We start from the raw sequence: 22,101 nt of genomic DNA, 5'->3' as shown, positions 1-22,101 counted from the left end.
TCAAGTGGTCTCATTGAGAAGGCCAGTGGTTAAAGGCATCATCATATAATCACAATGCACTATGACAACTTAGTGCAAGGATCTTAAACCTCAATAACTTACAGGGATCAGGCGGGTCATTGTGAGAAGAAGGCTGGATCAGAACAGTAGCATGACACAGTGAAGATAGCGAAGGAACATAGGCCATGTATTACGGGATACTCCAATTTTTTTTCAGAGAGAGCAGGCATTTTTTATTTTATGTGATTTCTACAAGATTTAAAATGCTGGGTAGTTGGAATTTCCTCTGCAGTACAGTGAGTTAAGAATCTGACTGCAGAGGTGCAGGTTCAATCCCCAGCCCAGTGCAGTGGGTTAAAGGATATGAGGTTGCCACAGCTGTGGTATAGGTCACAGCTGTGCCTCAGGAACTTCCATATGCTGCAGGTGTGGCCATAAAAAATTAAAAAATAAAAATAAAAAACACACAACAGCAACACCGGATGGGATCAACAATCCACCAACTGTTTGTGACCTTAAAATCAATGAAAACCAACACCTCATTTCACAGAGAATGCTCAGAAGTGGCTTGTCCAAAGAGATACAGCCTCCCTACATGTGTATCTTTGCTCCAAAACAAAACAATAAGTGAACAAAAATCATGATTAATAATATTTCTTTAAATGGTGTGTAAGAGCATTTAAGGATGATGATAAATTCTATCTCCCGAAGTACTTTTTTTACTCTCAGGAGCTATGTGAGATTTTCATTGACAAATTCCAGAGGTGGTTTGCAGGGTTTTAGAACAGGCTGAACAGGACTGAATTGCTCCTGAGCACTTTGCAATAGCAAGTCTGTCTACTTTATTGCAGGGCCCAGAGGTTCCCCCAAGATCGCCTGATAATAATTTGGTATTTGGAGGCTCCTATGTCACTGCAGGAACTAAAGGAGGCTAAATCCATGCCTGATGGAGGAGAAGAGTTCTATGGTTATCTGCACATTCTGGCCAGACACCATCTTGACGTCACTCCTTAGCTTCCATAACCTAGCCAAGCAAGAAGTTGCCTTCCCAAGAGAAAGCAGTGGGCTTTAATGACTAAGCCCTCAAAGTGTATGCCACTTTAACTATAGACCCATCTCCTCGATCAATCAGGATGGCGAGATGGAGCTGAGGACCTCAGCAACATCAAGGCTGGAGTTGGTCTTTAATTCAACTAGTCTGTGCAGACGTGTCTGAAAACCACGTCATCTGACCACATGGGGTGGTTTCCCAGTAGGATTTACCAACTCGGCTCAAGAGCAGCTGTGCTGCTATCTTCTTGACTGCTGAGAACATTTTTGACAGGGTACAATGGAAACACCTTCTGAGCGGGAGGGGAAAAAAAAAAAAGAAAGAAAGAAAGAAAAGAAAGAAAGGAAAAACAAAAACCAAAATGCCCCAAACATTCTAACCAGCGAAATCCCTGAATCCTCAATCTTGGGTTCTCTTGAAGGGTGGGAATGCGTTAAAGCTTCCCTTGAAGGAAAAGCAGATGCCATAGATGGATTGTTATTCTTAAAATTGCGTCTTTCCTAGAGCAACCTTGTAAATTAGCTAGAATCCTAGGCTGAGGGCCTGAATTAAATGAGAATCATCTCAAATATGTACTGTATGTGTTTGTTCTTATAGAGCATGCCCTCTATTTATCCCTAGGGCTAGTAACTCCCTGCGGCAGATGCAGATAAGGAATTCTGACTTTTTCCCATTTGGATTCTATTGCCAATGAAATGCATTTCCTGCAGAGTGTGCCATACTTCTCCAGGTGTTGTAGTTCGAGTGTATATACATTTGTGTGTAGTGTGTGTGTATGTGTGTATGTTCTCATTGGTTATGAGCTTATTAGGCAGCTACATAGATAAGCACAGATTCATAGACCAGCTAAGACGGAGGAAATAAAACACGATAAAGGGAGGGAGGGTTTTAACAGTAGCTGAAAAGATCACACGGGGGACTCCTCTTGCTCCCATTAACTGCCATCCCCACTCTGTCATTGTGTCACCAACCAGGGGAGGGAATGGAGGCGGTACTTTTCACAGAACTGCAGAGGTTTTGAACATATTTCCAGCTTTACTTTGAGTGCCCACAAGCAAAAATTCTGAATTATATTCGAGACCCCAGGAGCTCATTAGATGAAGAGATGAGGGCCTGGAGAGTCATTGGAGGTTATTTTCAAACTTCGGTGCCACCTGTACCTATGGTCCATTTTGATGGTCCATTTGATTGGATTTTTTTTTTTTGTCATTTTTTAAAGTAATAGGGTTTTCCAACAGGTAGAAATAATTGCTTTAGCACTTTCTTGTGCCCTTTGGCTACTCATTTTGTCTTTCAAAAGTATGTTTTCTTGGCATTCCCGCTGTGGCGCAGTGGGATTGTCGGCCTCTTGGGAGCACTGGGACATAGGTTTGATCCGATCCCTGGCCTGGCACAGTGGGTTAAGGACCCGGCATTGCTATAGCTGTGGTTTGGGTTGCAACTGTGGCTTGGATCTGATCCCTGGCCCGGGAACTCCACATGCTGATGGGCAGCCAAAACAAAACAAACAAAAATATGTTTTCTCCTAGGTATTTAATTGGCCAAACAATAGCTGCTTTGGGAACTGCTTCTGTCCCTTTGAAGGTTATGTATGACCTGCACTTTAAAAATAACCTACGTGTCTTCTGCCCATCATGAGTGTTAGGGCTGAGAAAATGAAGTTATTTTAGGATCCTTAGAAATAGCTTCCTTTAGGGCACAGGGGGCTGATGACTTGTCTCACGGGGGTCTTCAGGGCGCATTGCTCAGACTCTGCAGTCCCAGTCCAGTTCCATTTCTTGGTGCCCTGGTCTCCCATGGCTAGCTTTAACAGCTAGATACTACATTCTCCTTTCAACTCCAGACAAAGTAGTAAGAAGCTATCACGCAATGCTTTCAAAAAGCAACTTGAGTTGCCTAAAAGAAAGGAAAATGAATGCATGTTGCATAATTGCATGTAGACTTTAAGCCATGTTATAAATCCCACTGAGAAGACTTGTGAGCAAATCAGTTTCAAGCCCATTTCCAACTCAGTCAAATAAAGGACATCATTCTATTAGCATTTGACCCTGGGGGGATATTACTTGTTATCAAAAAGAAATACCCCCAGAGTATAGGATACCTAGACTTCTTGGAGAAAACACTCAATCCTATGTTTAATAGCTTAAAGGGACAAACAATTATGGATTTAGGTCTGGGAGACACGGTGATATTGCGCTGTTACCTCCGCGTCATTGGCCAACCAAGAGGGAATTTTGCACCCCTCCGACATCAGACAGTTCAGTCCAATTTCACCAGATCGTCAGTGATGTGTTGGAAGCATGCCAGCAGAGGCAGGATCCTCCCGCATTTGTTCTGGGTATTTCCCAAGGCCCAGCCCAACTGGAGATGGGTACCAAATGTGCCCCCATTTTGATTTCCAGTGGGTCGCTCTTGCATGTGCCAGCAGATGGGGGACCAGGACCAGCTCATCAAACACATATGCAGAGGAGCCTCATGTTGCGAAGGAGCTCCTGCTACCCAGATGCTCAGAACACTGAGTGCTCCCCGTGATTAAGTAGAGATGGCGTGATGGGAGTTTTTCTTGGATGTGATGCTCACTCAAAGCTCAGCCCTTGGTGGCAGCTAATGTAACAGAGTGCAGGTTGTCTCCTTGTGAAGTGCAGATTTTCTCTGTCTTTGCCAATCCTGCCAGCCAGAGAGGGTAAGCCACCTTGGTGGGGATCTTCTCGTCTTTGTCATCCTGCCAGCCCTCCTTATGAGGGCAGCCATGCTGCCCTTCTGGCTCCCTAAGTTGTCATTGTTTATTTGTTTGCTCTTTTTCTTGGTTGTTGTTACTTCCCTTGAAGGGCATGTAAGTTGAATTTGCTCCACACCATAGAGGGCAAAGAACTGAAGAGAGATCTACTTCGGGGTGCAACCCAGTAGCCAAGAGCCAAGGCAGTCTCACCCCTTGGCTTAGCCTCTGGAAGGAGAGATGCCTCCTCCTGAGATGGAGGCAGCAGCCCAGAGGGTTCCTGCACCCATGCTGCCCTCCCTCTGAGCCCCCTCCTTTTGGCTGAGAGGATGCTGCGTGTTTCTGAATGCTTGGGCTCCCTCAGGAAGGAAAAAATTAGAAGGCAGTATTTGTGGCCCCAAAGAAGAAGACATGTCAGCATTACAGTGACTTCCTAGGATTGAGGAGGTTCTTCAGAGGCAAAACTTTAGTATAGACCTGAAAATTTCTACTAATAAGGGAGAAATAAGTGTTATTTACCCAAATGCCTTCAAGTGCCCTAAAATGCAATTCTTTAAAATGAAAATAATCTAGTTTATAGTAGGAAAATTGGAAAACATAAAAAACAAAGATGAAATGAAAACTCACTCACCTGTAACTCCAATTCAAGGTAACTATGGATAATATCATTTGTAGTCTTTTTCACTGCCTGTGATCTTAAGTCTGACCATTTGCAGCCTTACCTTTATTGGCCCTCAGCTTTGTTGTATGTCTATAGGAATGGTTTGGCTTGGGTGGATTATGCTGGAAAATCTGTTGGAAGCTCTCTGGGTGTATGATGGTCAGCGTCAGATTTTATATTTGCTGCGTGGTGCCCTGGCAGAGCTGGGGAGCTGGACTGGCCATGGCAGGTCGAGTTTAGAGAGACCTTAAATAGAAGAGCTCAGCATTCACAGGGGGAGAGTCCCAGGGGAGATGAGGACTGTGTCGTGGGAGCAAGAGGCTCCCGGTTCTGCCGAGGCAGGCCGAGCACTCTGATTGAGGGTCTCTGGATGGCTCCAAATGTAGTTGACCACTCAGCTGGCACAGATGATCACTCTTTACCTCCTAGTTCTTCACCCTGGCCAGCTAGCTCCCTTCAGAGAGCCGAACTTGCTGATCTGAAAGAGCCAGGCTGGTTACATCTGCTATGTCTCCGACTAAGCGGAGATGCAGAGATGCCTTTTCTTCCACCCAGGATTCCTGGGCTAGGCCAGGACCTGTGCTGAGTTGGGATCTCCCCGTCGTCATTCAGCCTTACCTAAACTTGGTGGGATCAGCTGCCTGGTCCTCTCCAGTCTTCTCCTCCTGAAAGGCTTCCTCTTTTAATGTCTCAGGCATCAAGACCTCGGCTGGGGTTCTGGGGGGGCACTTAGCATTCAGGAGCATTTCAGTGGTGGTATTTTGCACAGTAATATTCAAGTTGGTAGGCTCTAAAAATAAGTTCGGAACGCATAGATTCCTATGATTTGTAAGAGATGACATTTGGGGGAGAATTCTAGAAAGAAAAACAATAATGCCTGGTCTCACTGATCTTCTTCTCGGTTACTCTAGATGCTATGAATATGGGTAGACGTCAACATTGTTTCTACCCTGTGGCTATTATTTAGCACATTTATTTAGACATGCCATTGACCTTCTGGGTGCATTAAAGTGGAACCCAAGTCATTATTAGATAATGATGGCATTTACTCTAAGTGCCACATTCCTAATGTTCCCATAAGTGGTTGACATGGAGGGGACAGGATACAGTCATACACTAATTATATCAAAAGAGCTGTCTCCCTGTTATGGAATGCTTCATTAGAGGAGATTACATGATACGCCTGCTTGTAAAATAAGCAGAGATGACACCACTGAGTAGCCACCTGGCTTGTTTTCCTGCAGGAATGATAGGTTTTCAGACCCATTTATACCCTCATGCCCAAACCTCATCCCCGAACCTCATCCCCACCCTTGTTCCTAAAAAGAATTTGCTCTTATAGGTGAGTTGGCCCTTCAGTCTGTTGCTAATGAAAGAGGGAAACCAACTGGTTACCCGGGGACAGAACTCATTCTTACTTTGGATAAGTAGAGCACCCGCCAGCCAGACTGGCTGGTCTCACTGTTGTCTCTCTCCTGGTTTATACACTTCCTCTGACCCATAACCAAAAACTCTTTTGCCCATCTCGTCCTGCCATCCTCCCTCCTCTTCTCTGTATATTCTGGTCCAGAAACCATGATGCTAATGATGACAGTTCATCCAATGCCTAGTTCCATTAATGCCACTTCCTGACATCCAGAGAAGCAGTTATGATTCCACATTGTGACTTAAGCCATATTTAGAAGGCCGTTTTCTTCTTGAAGTGCTGTCACTTTTAGGGTATTTCTCTCCCTCCCAAGAGCCTTTGCTTTGAGTAGAATTCCTTTGTGTACATAAAAGGTTTAGTTCTCCTCGAGCCCTACCTTGACTTATCAACACTGGTTTTGGAAGAGGAGAACACTCATTTTCTTAGTAAGATTTTGGTGATGGGGAGCTCTGCCTTGGGTTCCTGAACACCTGAGCTTTGGGTGGGGGAAATGATGGCCAAATAGCAAAGGGAATAACCTTGTCACTCGCTTCTTGAATCATGCATCTGTCCTGGGCTTGTGTACACTCTGCTATTTCCTGTACATTGCATCCAAAGTTTTCAATTAAAGTGGATCTGAGCCAGATTGGGGTCTAATAGCAGATACATGGGTACAGACCTTGGCATTAATATTCCAGCACCCTCTTTTGTTCTCTTAGAAGAGATCTGTATATCGAGGGGCCAAGCTTCTGTGTGTGGGCCAAGCTACGGGAAGGGGTTGTTGGGTTGGGGATGAATTCATGGCAAACCTCTTCCCACTTTTGGAAAGATGGGGCTGGTGTGGATTGGTATGGATGATGTTCCCCAAGGAGACTCTTCTGCGAATGGGCATCCAGTCTGGGTGTCTGAATGGTCCTCTCTCCCAGGGCTTCCTGCCTCCCCATGATGCACCTGCTGGGCTCCTGCTGCCCCACAGCCCTGGTCTCCACTGCTCTGCCCTTGATGCTACACCATAATCTGCAGAGGTGGGAGAGGGAGGGGGTCTCTGTGGATGGGGCTACATGTTGCTTAACTTGATTTCCCTCTCTTACATCTGAAGAGAGTGGCCCTGAAACGTGACTTGCAGTCTTTTACTATGTCCAGAACCTCTAGGGCTTGTCCACACATATGTTTGAATGCAAATGGAGCTTGGGAATCTTTATTTTACTGACACGTTTGTGGAAATGAGATCTGTTGTATTGGAATTTGTGATGTAGTTGATCGTTCAGAGCCAAACTTGTACACCAATAAAGACAAGAGTGTTAGAGTCATGGTCTCCGTTGCCTACTTTCTTGTCACCTATGATAATTATTCTCACATGGACTTGAGAACATCATTCAGTCTTGGAATTCCTGAAAGCACCACCAACCGCCCTCTGGAAGGTTCCCATTAAACTTTCAGCCAGCCCCCTCTGCATCTGGCAGGGCTAGGACTAGGACAATGAGGGTGAGGCCCTTAGTTAAAGTGCAGGATTTAAAGGGGCATCAACAATCTCAGCCAGCAAAGTAACTCCTATTTCAATGCAATATTGAATTGGAAAAGGCAAAAATGAATGGAAAAGTATCTTTGTCTCTCTTTTTTTTTAAGACCGCACCTGTGGCATATGGAAGTTCTCAGGCTAGGAGTTGAATCAGAGGTGCATCTGCTGGCCTACACCACAGCCACAGCCAGAGCAATGAGGGATCAGAGCCGTGTCTTCAGCCTACACCATAGCTCACAGCAATGCCGGATCCTTAATCCACTGAGGGAGGACAGGGATCGAACCTGAGTCCTTACGGATGTTGGTCAGATTCATTTTCACTGAGCCACGACAGGAACTCCTCAAATTTTTTAATAAAGACAGGCTCAAGGAGGCAGGGATTAGAGTGAGGCGAGAACTCCAGATTCAAGATCAGATCCTATCTTTATTTATAATGTCAATATATTTTCTTCGCAGATGTTTTTGTTAATTGCTCTTATTTAAAATATTGCATGAAGGTATCATTCGTCATGTTTTAATATTTGTAATATTTATACTGACCATAAATGGAATATAACCTTTAAAATTTGTGAATCATTATATCGCACACCTGAAACATATAATATTATACATTAACTATACCTCAAATAAAAAAAAATATAGGAAGTCCCCTCGTGGTGCAGTGGGTTAAGGATCTGGTGTTGTTGCAGCTGTGGCAGAGGTTACATCTGTGGCTTAGATTTGATCCCTGTTCTGGGAACCTCCACGCGCTATGGGTGTGGCCAAGAACAATTTTTTAAAAATTAAAAAGGGAAGAAAGAAAACACTATGTCACTTACTGAATTTGGGGTGTTCCCTTAAATTTGGGGTGCAAGGCAAGAATCTCCCACCTCTCACTTTAGCTGGGGCCTGGACTCAGGTCCGTAAAGCTCTGGCCTCTGCAAAGCTCTGTTTTACATACTTTAGCTGCTGGGCCAGTTAGCTCTGGGTCTTCTCTCCCTTCCTGGATTCCTGGTCTAATTGTCCTCCCCACCTCCTCACCCCACCTGTCTGCCCAGGGAGGTTCATTTCTCTGACTCCCTTTGGCTCAGCCAGCCCCAGAATCCCCAGAACCTACAGTCCTGTGCTCTCATCTCTTCTTACAGACTTTCTTTCTTTTGTATCTGATTGATTCTCCAGAGTGAGGAAATGAAGATGGCCACAAAAAAAAAAAAAAAAAAAAAAAGAAAAAGAAAAAGAAAAAGGAAAGAAAGAAAGAAAAGAAAAGGAGAGACACAGAGAGATTCTTTTTAAAAGGTAGAAATAAATAGGAGGTCAAGGGACCTTCTCAGCAAATTTGAGAATTAATCTGGGGGAAAAAATTGGATAAAATGTTAAAGTATAAGTGAAATTCTTTTATAAAATTACTAGGGGAGTTCCCATTGTGGCTCAGTGGTTAATGAATCTGACTAGGAACCCTGAGGTTTCGGGTTTGACCCCTGGCCTCGCTCAGTGGGTTAAGGATCTGGCATTGCCGTGAGCTTCGGTGTAGGTCACAGATATGGCTCAGATCCTGCATTGCTGTGGCTGTGGCGTAGACCAGCAGCAACAGCTCCGATTCGACCCCCTAGCCTGGGAACCTCCATATGCCGCGGGTATGGCCCTAGAAAAACTAAAAAGACAAAAAAAAAAAAAAAGAATTACTAGGTTTTGCTTTATTTTCCCACATGTGGAGTTTTAGTATTAGATTTGCTAAATTAAAGGTATACTCTTTGAGATTTAAAATATTCTATTTGCACTCAGCCTACTCCTTAATGTCGTGGGCCTTTTTTGTAATGCGTGCATTTTTTATTATTTCGAACAACCAATATTGAATGCCTTTTATGTGCCAGGCCCTGTGAGTTGCATTTTCACAGTTTAAAAAAAAAAAAAAAAATTCCCGGTCAGCGCTGCAGGATAGATATTATTACTCTGTTTTATAGATGAGAAAACCGAGGCCCAGAGAGGTTAGGAGGGAAAATAATGAACCCAAATTACATCTCCAATGTGGGAGTTTCTGTTCAGTCCCCAGTCGGCCTCCTTGAAGTCTGGAGCTCTCTCCAGCTGAGTGTGGCTGCTGAACTTTTCCCAAAATAAAATCCAGCAATTTTCTAACTCTGCCAGAGGAATTGTAGTGTTGGTATTGTACCTTTCATGTGGGCTTGACATGAAGGCAGCGCAGAATGCCTGATGGTAGGTGGTGAGCTTCCTAGTATTAGAGGAGAAAGGAGCCAAGAGTAGACTGACCCCAGGCCCAGTCTCTAAAGTAAGGGTTGACATTGGGTCCACTGAGGCAGTAGTGAAGTTTTCTCAAGGGCATTCATTACCAGAAAGACCACATAATCATGAATAATAAACGCTGTGTCTCTGTTTTGCTAATTAAAACCAGGTAAAACCCCACTTCCAACCCCCTCTAAAAAGTCTGCCTTTTTCGTTTTATGTCACAAAACCCTAGAAAAGATTCCTCTACCGTAAATCTCTGCCTCTTTCTTGAACATCTTCTCTTCCTGGAGATAAACATATCCCTTTTCCTTGGTGAACTTGATGTCTGTCTTTCCAAAGATAAAGTTTCAAAAGTGTCAAGTTTTGAGATAAATGGAGGTGCCCATACTGACTGAGTTTTCTTAAGCAATGTTGCAAGGGTCAATGCACCCACAGCACCTTCTTGGTTCACCCTGTTCCAGGGAGACCAAGGGGACACAGGCTAATAATGGCTTCTCCATAACCTTTCTACAGGCCACCAACTTCAATGCCAGCCATGTGTGAACAACTTGTAGGACAGACAGGTCACTTTTCTGGCTCACCTGCTATGACTCATGGTTTCATTTTCCATGTTCCCAAATTGTCTGCTCAAAAGGGGTCAAGATTCTTGTAGATATTTGGCCTTTAAGGACCCTTTTTAGAAAACATGAATCAGCATTGATAAATGGCATTTCTTTTTTCTTTTCTTTCTCTCTCTCTCTCTCTTTTTTTTTTTTTTTTAGGGTCGGGTCGCAGCTGTGGTGTATGGAAGTTTCCAGGCTAGGGGTCAAAGTGGAGCTGCAGCAGCCAGTCTACAACCTAGCCACAGGGATGCCAAATCCCAGCCATGTCTGCAACCTATACCACAGCTTACAGCAACGCCAGATCCTTAACCCACTGACTGATGCCAGGGATTGAAACCGCATCCCTATGCACATCAGTCAGGTTCGTTACTGCCGAGCCATGATGGACACTCCTGATAAATAACATTTCTTCCCTGAGAAGCCTGTGCATCAGCAACTTCAGAAGGTCTCTCTTTTGTGTGTGTGTGTGTGTGTGTGTGTGTGTGTGTGTGTGTGTGCTTTTTTTTAGGGCCGCACCTGCGGCATATGGAGGTTCCCAGGCTAGAGGCAGAACAGGCGCCACCCCTGCTGGCCTACACCACAGCCACAGCAACAGCAACGCAGGATCTGAGCAGCATCGCATCTGCAACCTACCTCACAGTTCATAGCAACGCCAGATCCTTAACCCACTGAGCAAGGCCAGGGATCCAACCTGCAACCTCATGTGGTTACTAGTCAGGTTTGTTTCCTCTGTACCACAAGGGGGACTCCTCTCTTGATTATCTCAACAGCTTAGAAAAGACTAAGGTTTGGGGTATGAATTATTCAGTTGCAGTTCGAAGGTCATCATAACAAATATGATACAATCAAACTGTTGCTTGTTGGAGATTTCTAGGCCCCCTGAACCCCAGTGCCTGTATCAGTACAAAGCTGCAAAGCTTAGGCAGCCCTTTGGTGTTGGTGAAGGTGCAGCCCAGGAGCAGCTTGGAGAGACTTAAATCGGATGAGACTTCAGAGACGTAGAGTTGAAATATTTCCAAAGAGATCTTGATGAATCTTTTGCTTACCCTGGAAGAAGCGTTGGGTGTGTTTTGCATGTACCTGCTATTTGCCAGTATGGAAAATTTTCCTAATGAAATGAAATAAATCTCCAATTAATAACACTATCTGGAATTTTTAACAAAGAAATTCCAGGACGGAGAGAAATAGAGGGGATACAAGTGAACGTTCAGGTTAAGCTCAGCGTGTGTGATCGTATATCTCTGGCAGATGATGAATGTGTCATCAGGAAGTCATGTCTGACCCGGGAACTGAGTGACAGCAGTCATTGAATGACATGGAAAATCACAGAGGGAAATACTTACTGACAGTTTTGTAAGTTCAATAGACAAACATGTGCTTTGGCATCTCCAGCTCCTAGATTCAGGACATTGTAGGTGCATCATAAACCTGGGATGAAGAATAGCTGAATGAATCCATGAATGGATAATTGTACTTGCTGTACTTGTGGTCTTCCTGTAGCTTTGGCGGGGGGGGAATACATCCCTACTTCACGAGCATCAGACCTGGCTAATAAGTTAAACTCCCCTCAGATACTGTTAGGAGGAAGTTAGGCAAGCTTTTCCATTGGAATTGCTGTCTGTGGCTACCTCTCTGGTCTGCATAGAACTCGTACCGTCTCTAAACATGGAATTAGTTCACTCATGATAGGTTAAGACATAGCAATTATGATTTGGAGCATATGGTAGCACACGGCTTTAAAAAGCATTTTTAGGGTCTTCCCATTATGGCTGAGCAGTAACGAACCCATATCCATGAGGTTTCAGGTTCAATCCCTGGCATCGCTCACTGGGTTAAGGATCCAATGTTGCCATGAGCTACAGTGTAGGTTGCAGATGTGGCTTGGACATGGCATTGCTATGGCTGTGGTGTAGGCCGGGAACTGCAGTTCTGATTCAACTCCTAGCCAGGAACTTCCATATGCCACAGATGCAGGTGTAAAAATTTTCAAAATTTTTTAAAGAAAAAAAATGAGGCATTTAGGAGATAGTCTTGTCATTCTAAGTATACAAGTGCAACATGTTCATGAGAAAATGACTCCTAAATAATCAGCATGGAAATAGACTTTGGTGACTAGATTCATTTATGACCTGAGAAGTCTCTAGGTACTAATAATATAGCTAACGCAATGAAACAGGTAAGTAGTTTTTCACAAACGCTTCATAAAGTTACCAAACTTTGAGAATTCCTAAACTCTCCTATTTGAAGAGGAAAAGATCTGGTAGTAAATTTGGCAAATTTTGTGATTCACGTTTAAGAAACAAAATATCGACGTGCCCAAACTGGGTCAGATTCGATTCAGTGCATCTGATGTTTCTATATCAAAACAATTAGTTGACTTAAAAAAGTCAAGCTCACTAAATAACCCAGTTAATTTTCTTCAGAGAAAATATGCTACTATAATGCAAGACGATAAGAATGTTAATGGTTATATAATTTAGTATTCACAGTACAAGGAATTATTTGTATATTATTTCATCCCTCTCCACAAATTCTTAAGTTTCTTTTGGAATTTCATCATCTGTGATGTGATCTGTACAAAATAATGTGAGAAGCGATAATAGGATTTAAGGAGAGAAATGATTGAATCACCATGTCCCAATAAAAAGTGTTCAAATTGGATTTCACTGTGTAATGAATTCTGCTTCGACGTAGTTTGACATAAATAAGATTGGGTAAAGGGAAACCAGAAGTAAATCAAATAAATTAATAAAACTATCAGAGCTGCTTCAATTTTGTCCCCCAGACAGTGTCTGCTTATTTGTATAATATAACCTGCTCTTATAAATTAAAACCCAGGCATCCCACTTGGTTGAAAGCAAAAATTTAAGGAAAAGGTAGAACATTTGGGGGCCTGATTAGGGTGCCTTCTGGTTTCATCAATATCAAGAGTCCCTTTGAAAACTGAAACCTGAAACCCAGGAGAGTGGGGTTCAACTTTTAACAGAATTTTTTTTGGAACAACAAGACCGCGGATACAGACACGCATGCAATATTGATGATTAGCTGTTTTTCATATTTTCTTAATTATCCACATCTACTGAACACGAGGACATTTTTTTCATTTTGTCTAGACAGAGGCTGTGTCTCCATCAGCATAATATATCAAGGTATTTGTGAATCTTGTGCAAAATTGAATTTGCATCTCTGCCGCCACTCGCAGGGAGTTCATTATCTTGCAGTACAACCACTGGGAAAAATACAATTTTCAGTGTTTAATAAAACTGTGGTCTTCTCATAATGCTTATGATGCTTGAGCAATTTGTTAGGCACAATTGATCCCAGACGCTTGACACTAATTTTACTGTGGATAGTGCCAGGAAGGGTGATTTTAAATATTGCCTTTATTTGCTCTATTTCAGTGAGAACAGGGTATTTCGCAACTGCACTATTATTTGTGTTTCTCAGAATCAGAGCATCTTCTCAAAAATGTTAAATGGCACTCGCTTTGGCAGCACATACACTAAAATTGGAAGGACACAGAGAAGATTAGCATGGCCCCTGAGCAAGGATGACACACAAATTCTTGAAGTGTTCCATATTTTTGAATGGATTAAGATGTGGTATATATACCCAATGGAATACTACTCATCCATTAAAAAAACCCAAAATAATGCCATTTGCAGCAACACGGATGGAACTAGAGACTCTCATACTAAGTGAAGTAAGTCAGAAAGAGAAAGACAAATACCATATGATATCACTTATATCTGGAATCTAATATATGACACAAATGAACCTTTCCATGAAAAGGAACTCATGGACTTGGAGAACAGACTTGTGTTTGCCAAGGGGGAGAGGGAGCGAGTAGGATGGCCTGGGGTTAATAGGTGCAAACTATTGTATGTGGAGTAGATAAGCAATGAGATCCTTCTGTACAGCACAGGGAGCTATAGCTAGTCACTTATGATGAAACATGATGGAGGATGATGTGAGAAAAAGAATATATATATATATATATATATACACACACACACACACACACATACATACATACATGACTGGGTCACTTTGCTATGCAGTAGAAATTGACAAAACACTGTAAACCAACTATAATGGAAAAAATAAGGATCATTAAAAAAGAAAAAAAAAGTTAAATGTAGAAGATATGGCCACAAAGCTAAACATACAATGTATAAAATATGTACCAGATGCAGCTGAGAAGTGAAGACACTGATGGGAATGCCTGTTCTCTCGATTCCCAGTTTAGCCCAAGGACAGTGGAAAAAAGCAGGACATTGACTGGCCTGAAAAGCGTCACCTGTACTAACTAATACTTTGTTTTTGTAGCCAGGAACTGTTTAATTTATATATATGTACCTATACATATATAAGGAATACTCTATCTACCATATATACTATATTATATGATTGCATATATTACATATTGTAGTGATAGTATATATTATTCTTCTTAAATTTTTCATTATAGTTGACTTACAATATTCTGTTAATTTCTTCTGTACAGCAAAGTGACCCAGTCATACATTTATATACATTCTTTTTTCACAGTATCCTCCATCCTGTTCCATTACAAGAAATGAGATATAAACCTGTGCTATACAGTAGGATCTCATTGCTTATCCATTCCAAATGCAACAGTTTGCATCTACTAACCCCAAACCTCTGGGGTGGAGATGTTCACTGAACCCCTTTCAAGCTCCTCCATTCAGAAATCTGTGATCTAATTAAGCCTCATGGGTCAAAAATTTTTAAGCATTCATTTTCTATATGAACTCACTAACTGGAAGACTGAAAGGCCAGAATTTGCTTTGTGATCATCCCTTAACAGTGAGGTTCAAGGGACAAAATCATAGAAAGGGAATCAAGTTCTAAATAGTGAGGTTGGGAGTTCCCGTCGTGGCACTGCGGAAACGAATCTGACTAGAAACCATGAGGGTGTGGGTTCGATCCCCAGCCTCGCTCCCTGGGTTAAGGATCTGGCATTGCCATGAGCTGTAGTGTAGGTCGCAGATGTGGCTCTGATCCCCAGTTGCTGTGGCTGTGGTGTAGGCCAGCAGCTATAGCTCCAATTGGACCCCCAGCCTGGGAACCTCCATATGTGGTGGGTGTGGCCCTAAAAAGCAAAAATAAATAAATAAATAAAAAATAAGATAAATAAATAAATAGTGAAGTCGAGCCCTCGAAACATGATCTTCAGCTATGAAACCACTCTTTGAAGTTTGGCTCTCATACATGCCCAATTTCCGTGCCCTAGATCTATTCTGTTAGAGATGCAATTGAAATGTGAACCACATCTGGTGTTCTGTGTGCTGTAATAACTCGAATATGTGAAATGAACTTGTGGTAGCATGGAAGTTATCCTTTTTTTTTTTTTCCCCTTGGCTTTTAATAATCTAGAGAAGCATTATGTCATGCACTTAAGAAAGCCCCAAGCTGAAACCATAAACAACAGTTAGCTTTGGCAACTGCAAAAGAAAAAGGTATCAGGGGGACCTGTTTCCTATGAGGTTTTCCAAAACTCAATAGTCAAACTGGTTTTCCAACAACAATTTTGAAAATGCTGTGCTTCTTTGCATTGTTTCTACTAACAGATGACTTAGCCAGAAAGACAGGTCTTCAAAGAACTCAGAAGACCCTACAGATGGGAAATGGGATCGTCACCCTTTTGGTATCATTTTGTAGAATTTGATGAGGACTCACTGAAAGCAGTTCCTGTGCAAAGAACTTTAAGGTTCGCAAACTTTATGAGGTTGAAGTTCTATCCCTCTGTTTTCTTTGAAAGGTGAAATTTTAGTAGGGACTATGGATCCGTGGGGAACTTCTCCCCAAACTTGTGGAGCTCTTGGACCCCTAACCTCTACAAAGTCCAACACTGGATGGTTTGGAGAAATGTCATTGCTACCTGAGCACAACTTAGGCTTGGCGTTCAAGTTCAGCCTTAGTTATTAGCATCCAAACCTCATGCCACTACCACCCCTGGAGCCCCCACTCCAACTTGGTACCCCAGGCTATTTCAGACCAACTTTGTCTTCATAACATGTGCACATTCTGATTCTTCTGCGGCCAGGCAGGCGTATCTGAGGCCAGTCCCTGAAGTCTGTAGGCTGAATGCCTCTCCCTGAATGTGCTGAATGAGAAGATTCCACCCCTTCTTTTAATCTCACCGTCTCTCATTTCCTTTATCTCAATACCGTCTCTTTCACCTGACCCTTCCCCAGCTTGAAACTGGCTTTCAATTCCCAATTTTTGCTTAGCCGGTGTTTTCTGGGCCACCAAGGATTTTTCACTGGTTAATATTATAAGGAGACCGAGCAAGCCAGGAAGCAGATGTCTCTTGGGTGGTGGGTGTCTTTGAGAGTTGGAATTTGAAATCTCTGTATGAAAGAAGCAGTGAATGGGTATAATTAATTAGTCAGGCTGATGAAGGAGTAAAACCTGGTAAGCAATTTTTCTTGACTGGCTTAATGAAAAGCATTAGCTATCAGTTTCTGCCTTAACTCCCTGAGGGGTAAAACAAGTATGGGGTTTGAACAAAAGATTCTGTGTGGGTTTGGACTCTGTTCCTGAGAATAAGTTTTGCTTGGGCGGAAGGTATGTGGAAAAAAACAAAACAAAACAAAACCTCAATGACTTGTGTCACTTCATGCATTTTATTTTAGGAGAATAGATCATAGTTCCAGAAATGAATGAGGTTCTTGCAAAGGCCAAAACGTATTTTGTAACCAAGTGTTGCTCGTTTTCTTCTCATCCCCTTAAGCCAGGCGCTTTCCCTAAGTCAGCTTTCAAGGCGAAGGAATTTTTCAGGATTGACTTAAGGTTATCTCTCATCACCCTGTATCCGCCCCTGGTGATGTCAATCTGGCCAACAGCTGCCAAAGGCCTTGAGACCTATTCATCACCAAGGGTCGAGCCAGAAATTAAGTGCCCCCTGGAGGGGATGTTTTCCTGTTGTCAAAGGAATTTTAAAAATGGCACTCCAGCATCACTAAGGACAGCTGGTAAAGGCTTGGAGGCAAAGATGGGAGATTCCAGAAGAAAATCATTTGCTAGCCAACAACAAAAATGGCAGCCTCTCTGGATATTGACTATAAGCTGTACCAGAGGTCCTCACCCAATCAGACCAAATAGATCAGTGATGTATAAGCTCTAGTCCAGAATGTGGTCCCAGAGGCTGTTTCTCTTTCTGGCATCTCCAGGCATTGCCTCTGGGGATGTTAGTTAACCATCTCCAACAAGACGGCGGTATCCATTCTCAGCTTTGCTTTGTTATATAGATTTATGGATTGGATCCCAGTAACAAAAAATCTCTTAATTTGTGATTGGAAGAAGGGCTCAGTCTGCATTTTTTTTTTTTTTTTTTTTTTTTACTTAAGGGAAAGATTATTTATTAGTGTTAGTCAAGGTCACGCGTTACTTTCTTGATATAATGGGAGATAAGAGGGACACATGAGCTTATTTTGTGTCCTATTTGCTTAGGATTCAAATTCATTTTATAAGAAGTGACAAAACCCGTTTTTTAAGGTACATGGCTTCTCAACAAACCACAGAGTAGAACAGAAAACAAAATGAATTCTGCCTCATTACTTTCCAAGTAGTTAATAAGGCAAACACAAGTCAGCCAGGACAAAGAACTCAGAAGAAAATGTTATTCTTGGGTTCCAATGTTAGCCATGAACTTAACCAGTTCTGGAAAGGGAAGAGGAAAGAAAACTTTTTTTTTTTTTTTTGAGAATTACCATGAGCTAAGTGTTTCCAAATACATTATCTCAGCTGAAGTTTGCATTTGGGCAATTTCTTATGGATGAGGAAAGTGAGACTTGGAGAATTTAAGACTCGTGGTCTAGGTGGAAAGTGGCCGAGACAAGTAGAAACCCAGATTCTCCCTCCTCAAAGCCACATAAAGACTTCTGCCTCCACCTCCCATCACCTGGCCAATGACCCTCTGGAAATCCCTAGGGGATGGAGCCCCCGTCCTTAGAGTGTCACAAACAGTGAGGTTGACCTGACCCTAGACACTCACTTCAACCGTAATAGCAGGAGATGGAGTTCATCATCAAATCTCAAATCACTGGTGACAAAATCTGCTTTGGTTGAAATCCTTAGCCCTTATCTGTTGGCTGATTGCCTCATGGATGAACTTCCTTTGTTTGTTATTACTGGTTGCAATGACTTTTTAAGATAGCTCTTTTAAAACATTTTTTTTTCCTTTCTATAAATCTAAAACACTCTTGATGCTTGAAGTAGGGCCTGGGGTGTTTTTGCAATTTATTTTATTTTATTTTATTTTATTTTTTTTTTATTAGGGCAGCACCCGCTGCATATGGAGGTTCTCAGGCTCGGAACCAGCTCTTACCGGAGCCAGCCTACATACAGCCATAGCAACGCAGGGTCCGAGCCGCATCTGCGACCTACACCACAGCTCACAGCAACACCAGATCCTTAACCCAGTGAGCAAGGCCAGGGTTCGAACCCACACCCTCATGGTTACTCGTCAGACTCGTTTCCACTGCACCCCAATGGGAACTCCTGTATTTTAAATTTGTATATAACTTTAACATATTATTAGAGCATAGTCTAAGAGTATTATTTTTCAGCCATTGCCAGGAGGAAACAACCGTCCTTACAGCCATCACTAGTATGGAGACAGTGGCACCAGGCAGATTTGGGCTTTAATCTTGGCCCCACACTGTGGCTCTTGTGTGACCTTGGGCAAGTCACATAACTTCCATCAGCCTCAGTTTCCACGCTGCTAAGTGAGATTGACAATGTCGTTCATTTGGTAGTTATTGTAAAAAATACCAATGGCTACTATTTGGGGGTGCTTATTAAAAGCCAGCTGCTTGCTGTAGTAAGTCCCTTGCTGACATCGTCTCAGTCCACATAAGGACCATAGAGCCCACCTGCTCTGACTCTTCTGCATTCTTGCTGCATTCTTGCACTCGGTATAACACACAGTTCGCGGCTCATTGTGGTCCATAGATATCAGGCCTGTTCTCTTGTGTCTCCCTCTCCTTCTCATCTTCATCGTGGGTGGCATCAGGTCCGCAGGCACTCAGATTCTGGTGCTGGGCAATAGTGCATCCATGGATGTGACTGATCAGCGCTAATGGCTGTGACCCTTATCGTCCTCCTGTGACAGGTCCTGACCCAGGCCAGGGCTTATTCATTATGTTACTTCAGAGATTGAATCCGGTGGGAAGGTGCTGAGGATCTCGCAATAGAGGGGCCATTTGATGAACGGCTAGAGGGAGGGTCCATTTCTTAGGCTTTGCTTCCGGTGCTTGGTCCTGGGTAGATATAGACTGGACTTCACTGATATTTTTTTCACCCTCTATGTAACTGGCCATATGGTTAGAGACTCTCAGCGACAAGAGCAGGAATTTGACAGAAGACTAATTAAGAAATCTCAAAGAGAGTGCCTGATATGAGATTCTTACTTCCATAATGCCTTGAATTGATCCCATTAGCAATCCCCTTGGTATAAACGGGAATGATTAAAAAATACTTACCTCTGATCATCTGCCAAAGACATAGGACACGAGGTGCTTCTTGATCATAGAGCAGCTAGGAAATATACCTGAATCTGGGGGAATTACCTTCTTGTGAATTATATTCTAAGGGAATAAAACACCCTGCCTACTAGTAGAGGTCTCAGGGGATAACGCCAAGTAAGATGCTTTTTCCATGGTAAAAGTTCTTTGAAATCATGAATTTGACTTTATTATTATTGTCTTTTCACCTTTTCTAGGGCTGCTCCCATGGCATATGGAGGGGTTCCCAGGCTAGGGGTCGAATCAGAGATGTAGCCACCAGCCTACACCAGAGCTACACAAAGCAACGCAGGATCCGAGCCGCATCTGCGACCTACACCACAGCTCACGGCAACACCAGATCCTTAACCCGCCAAGCGAGGCCAGGGATCAAACCCGTAACTCGTGGTTCCTAGTCAGATTCGTTAACCACTGAGCCATGACGGGAACTCCACAAATTTGACTTTAAACATAAACTTTGGTTTTCCAATTCTGTGTAATAAACCTCCCTCACATTTAGCAGTTTTAAATAGGAACAGCTGATCATTTCTCACAGTTCTGTGTGTGGACCAGGCAGTTTTCTACCTCCTACGGTGTCGGCTTGGACTTGAGTAAAGGTCCACGTTGGTCTCTGGCCCATGGCAGGAAGTTGGTGATTGCCTACTGGGAATTCAGCCCAAGGATGTAGTTCATATCCACGTGGACTCCTTTGCAGGGACACTTGTGCCCTCTCACAGCATGAAAGACTCAAGGTAGTGAAACTTATTTTAAAAAGCACAACAGTGAAAGCTGAAAGGCCTTCTTAAGTCTTTAAGGCCTAGTATCAGCACGGTCTCCCTTTCACCACATTCTGTCTGTTAAAGCAGATCCTGAGGGCCAGCCTGGATTCAATGTGAGGGGCTTACAGGAGCGCCCACTGTAGAAGAGTGGGTTGGATTTCCTCCCTGGCCTGGGAACTTCCATATGCCGAGGATGCACCCCTGCCCCCCAAAAGAGTGAGGCTCTTACACAAGAACATGAAAATAGGGAATCCTAGTTTATTGAGGCCACCAATGTGAGCGTCTACTACAACATGGCGATTTTGCAAACACTGACCCCCAATAGATTATCTTATGTGTTGTATTTTAGTATAAAAATATATTCTCCCAGATAGTCAAGTAAAATGAACTCTGATGAAAGGGACGGTACTATTCATTCCATGGTTTTAATTCACCTTGGCACATTACCATGGACATGCCACTTGGGAAAGGGAGTTCCAGGGTTTTGTTTTGTTTTGTTTTGTTTTTTTCTTGGCTGTCTTGTTGGATCTTGGAACCGAGCAAGAGGGCTGATCTGGGAGGAAAGTGGGATACAGCCTAGGTGGTTAGTTCATGTATTTATCTCGCTTAGTAAGCATCTAGGACTGGATCCCATAGCATATATGCCAGTAATTTTTATGGCTAGGCATGTCTTTGTTTTCATCTTTGAGTCCTTATAATTGAGAGTTATAAATGGGAACGTACAGAAATTTAGAAAGGACCCTGCTTTGTTAAGATGTCCAAGGATGTAACTTCACTTGTTTGGGTCAGCCAATATATCTTGCTTTAAAAAACAAAACAAAACAAAACTTTTCTGGCATATATTACCCTAAAAGAATTTTTGTAAAGAGGTGAACTTGGGTCAGTATGATGGTAAGATGGATATAGGCTAGGAGAGCTGTAGGTTTTTGTAGCTGCATCTGATTCATTTCCCTGATGGTGGGGGAGTTTTTCACCACAAGCAGTAACAAGGATACTTTGAAATAGCACAGCAGCCAGAAAACAAATCATATATCTAAATGTATCTGCCCTCACTTCAGGTCAAAGTCTGCAAATTATCCAAAGGACATTTTTCTTGCTTAAGTTATCTGAGCTCTGCTGCCAAGCAGAATTGTATTTTACAGTCCAGAGTTGAGTGAGTTGAGAGAGAGAGAGGAAGACAGAGAGGGAGGGAGAGAGAGAGAAGTCCCAACCACTAGAATCCACACAAAATAGAAGAGCTGTGTGTGCCGTCATTGTTAGCCCAGCCTCTCCCATCTTAAGACTTTCTGGGTGAGAGATTCCATCTGGCACGTCCCCCAAATTAACTTGGAAACCTGACTTCTACAAAGTAGAATTGAACGTCTTCCTTCCTACTCCTGTATTTTATTAATAAAACCCTTCAAACATACGGAAAAGCTGAAAGTATGATTCAGTGAACACCCATATACCCATCTGTAATTAATCGAAATGATCTCTTTATTATCATTCATCCAACCATTTTTAGAAGCATGTCCAAGTAAGCTGCAGCCAACGGGACCCTTCAGCCCTAAGTACTTCAACAGGCATAATTTGGGGTTCAGTATTTGTTTGCGTGCGCTCTCGCTTCTCTTTCTTT

The 22,101-nt window shown here is 42.8% G+C and overlaps 1 protein-coding gene and 1 non-coding gene across 8 annotated transcripts in view; both read left to right on the top strand.

The window, feature by feature from the left end:
- The window catches only part of NTRK2 (neurotrophic receptor tyrosine kinase 2), a 394,884-nt gene that overhangs the window by 228,662 nt on the left and 144,121 nt on the right, over positions 1-22,101 (top strand). For 3 of the 7 annotated variants that reach the window (XM_021064649.2, XM_021064648.2, XM_084979792.1), the window contains one exon: positions 852-7,140. The exons of the other annotated variants lie outside the window; for them this stretch is intronic. In XM_021064649.2, the coding sequence (XP_020920308.1) occupies positions 852-880 (29 nt within the window). In that variant the 3' untranslated portion in view covers positions 881-7,140. Of the gene's footprint in view, positions 1-851; positions 7,141-22,101 lie in introns of those variants that run through there. 7 annotated transcript variants of the gene reach the window in all.
- Positions 13,653-13,759, top strand: LOC146399443 (U6 spliceosomal RNA). The gene has a single exon (XR_014818467.1). It is a non-coding gene; the product is annotated as a U6 spliceosomal RNA (small nuclear RNA).

The sequence above is a fragment of the Sus scrofa genome, chromosome 10 (assembly GCF_054392235.1).
Source record: "Sus scrofa isolate SSC_HxYL_T2T_F1_AM1 chromosome 10, Sscrofa_HxYL_maternal_Yorkshire_Landrace_v2.0, whole genome shotgun sequence".
Classification (NCBI taxonomy): domain Eukaryota; kingdom Metazoa; phylum Chordata; class Mammalia; order Artiodactyla; family Suidae; genus Sus; species Sus scrofa.
Note: the sequence above shows the minus strand (reverse complement) of the source record. Positions and strands in the feature narration are given on the sequence as shown.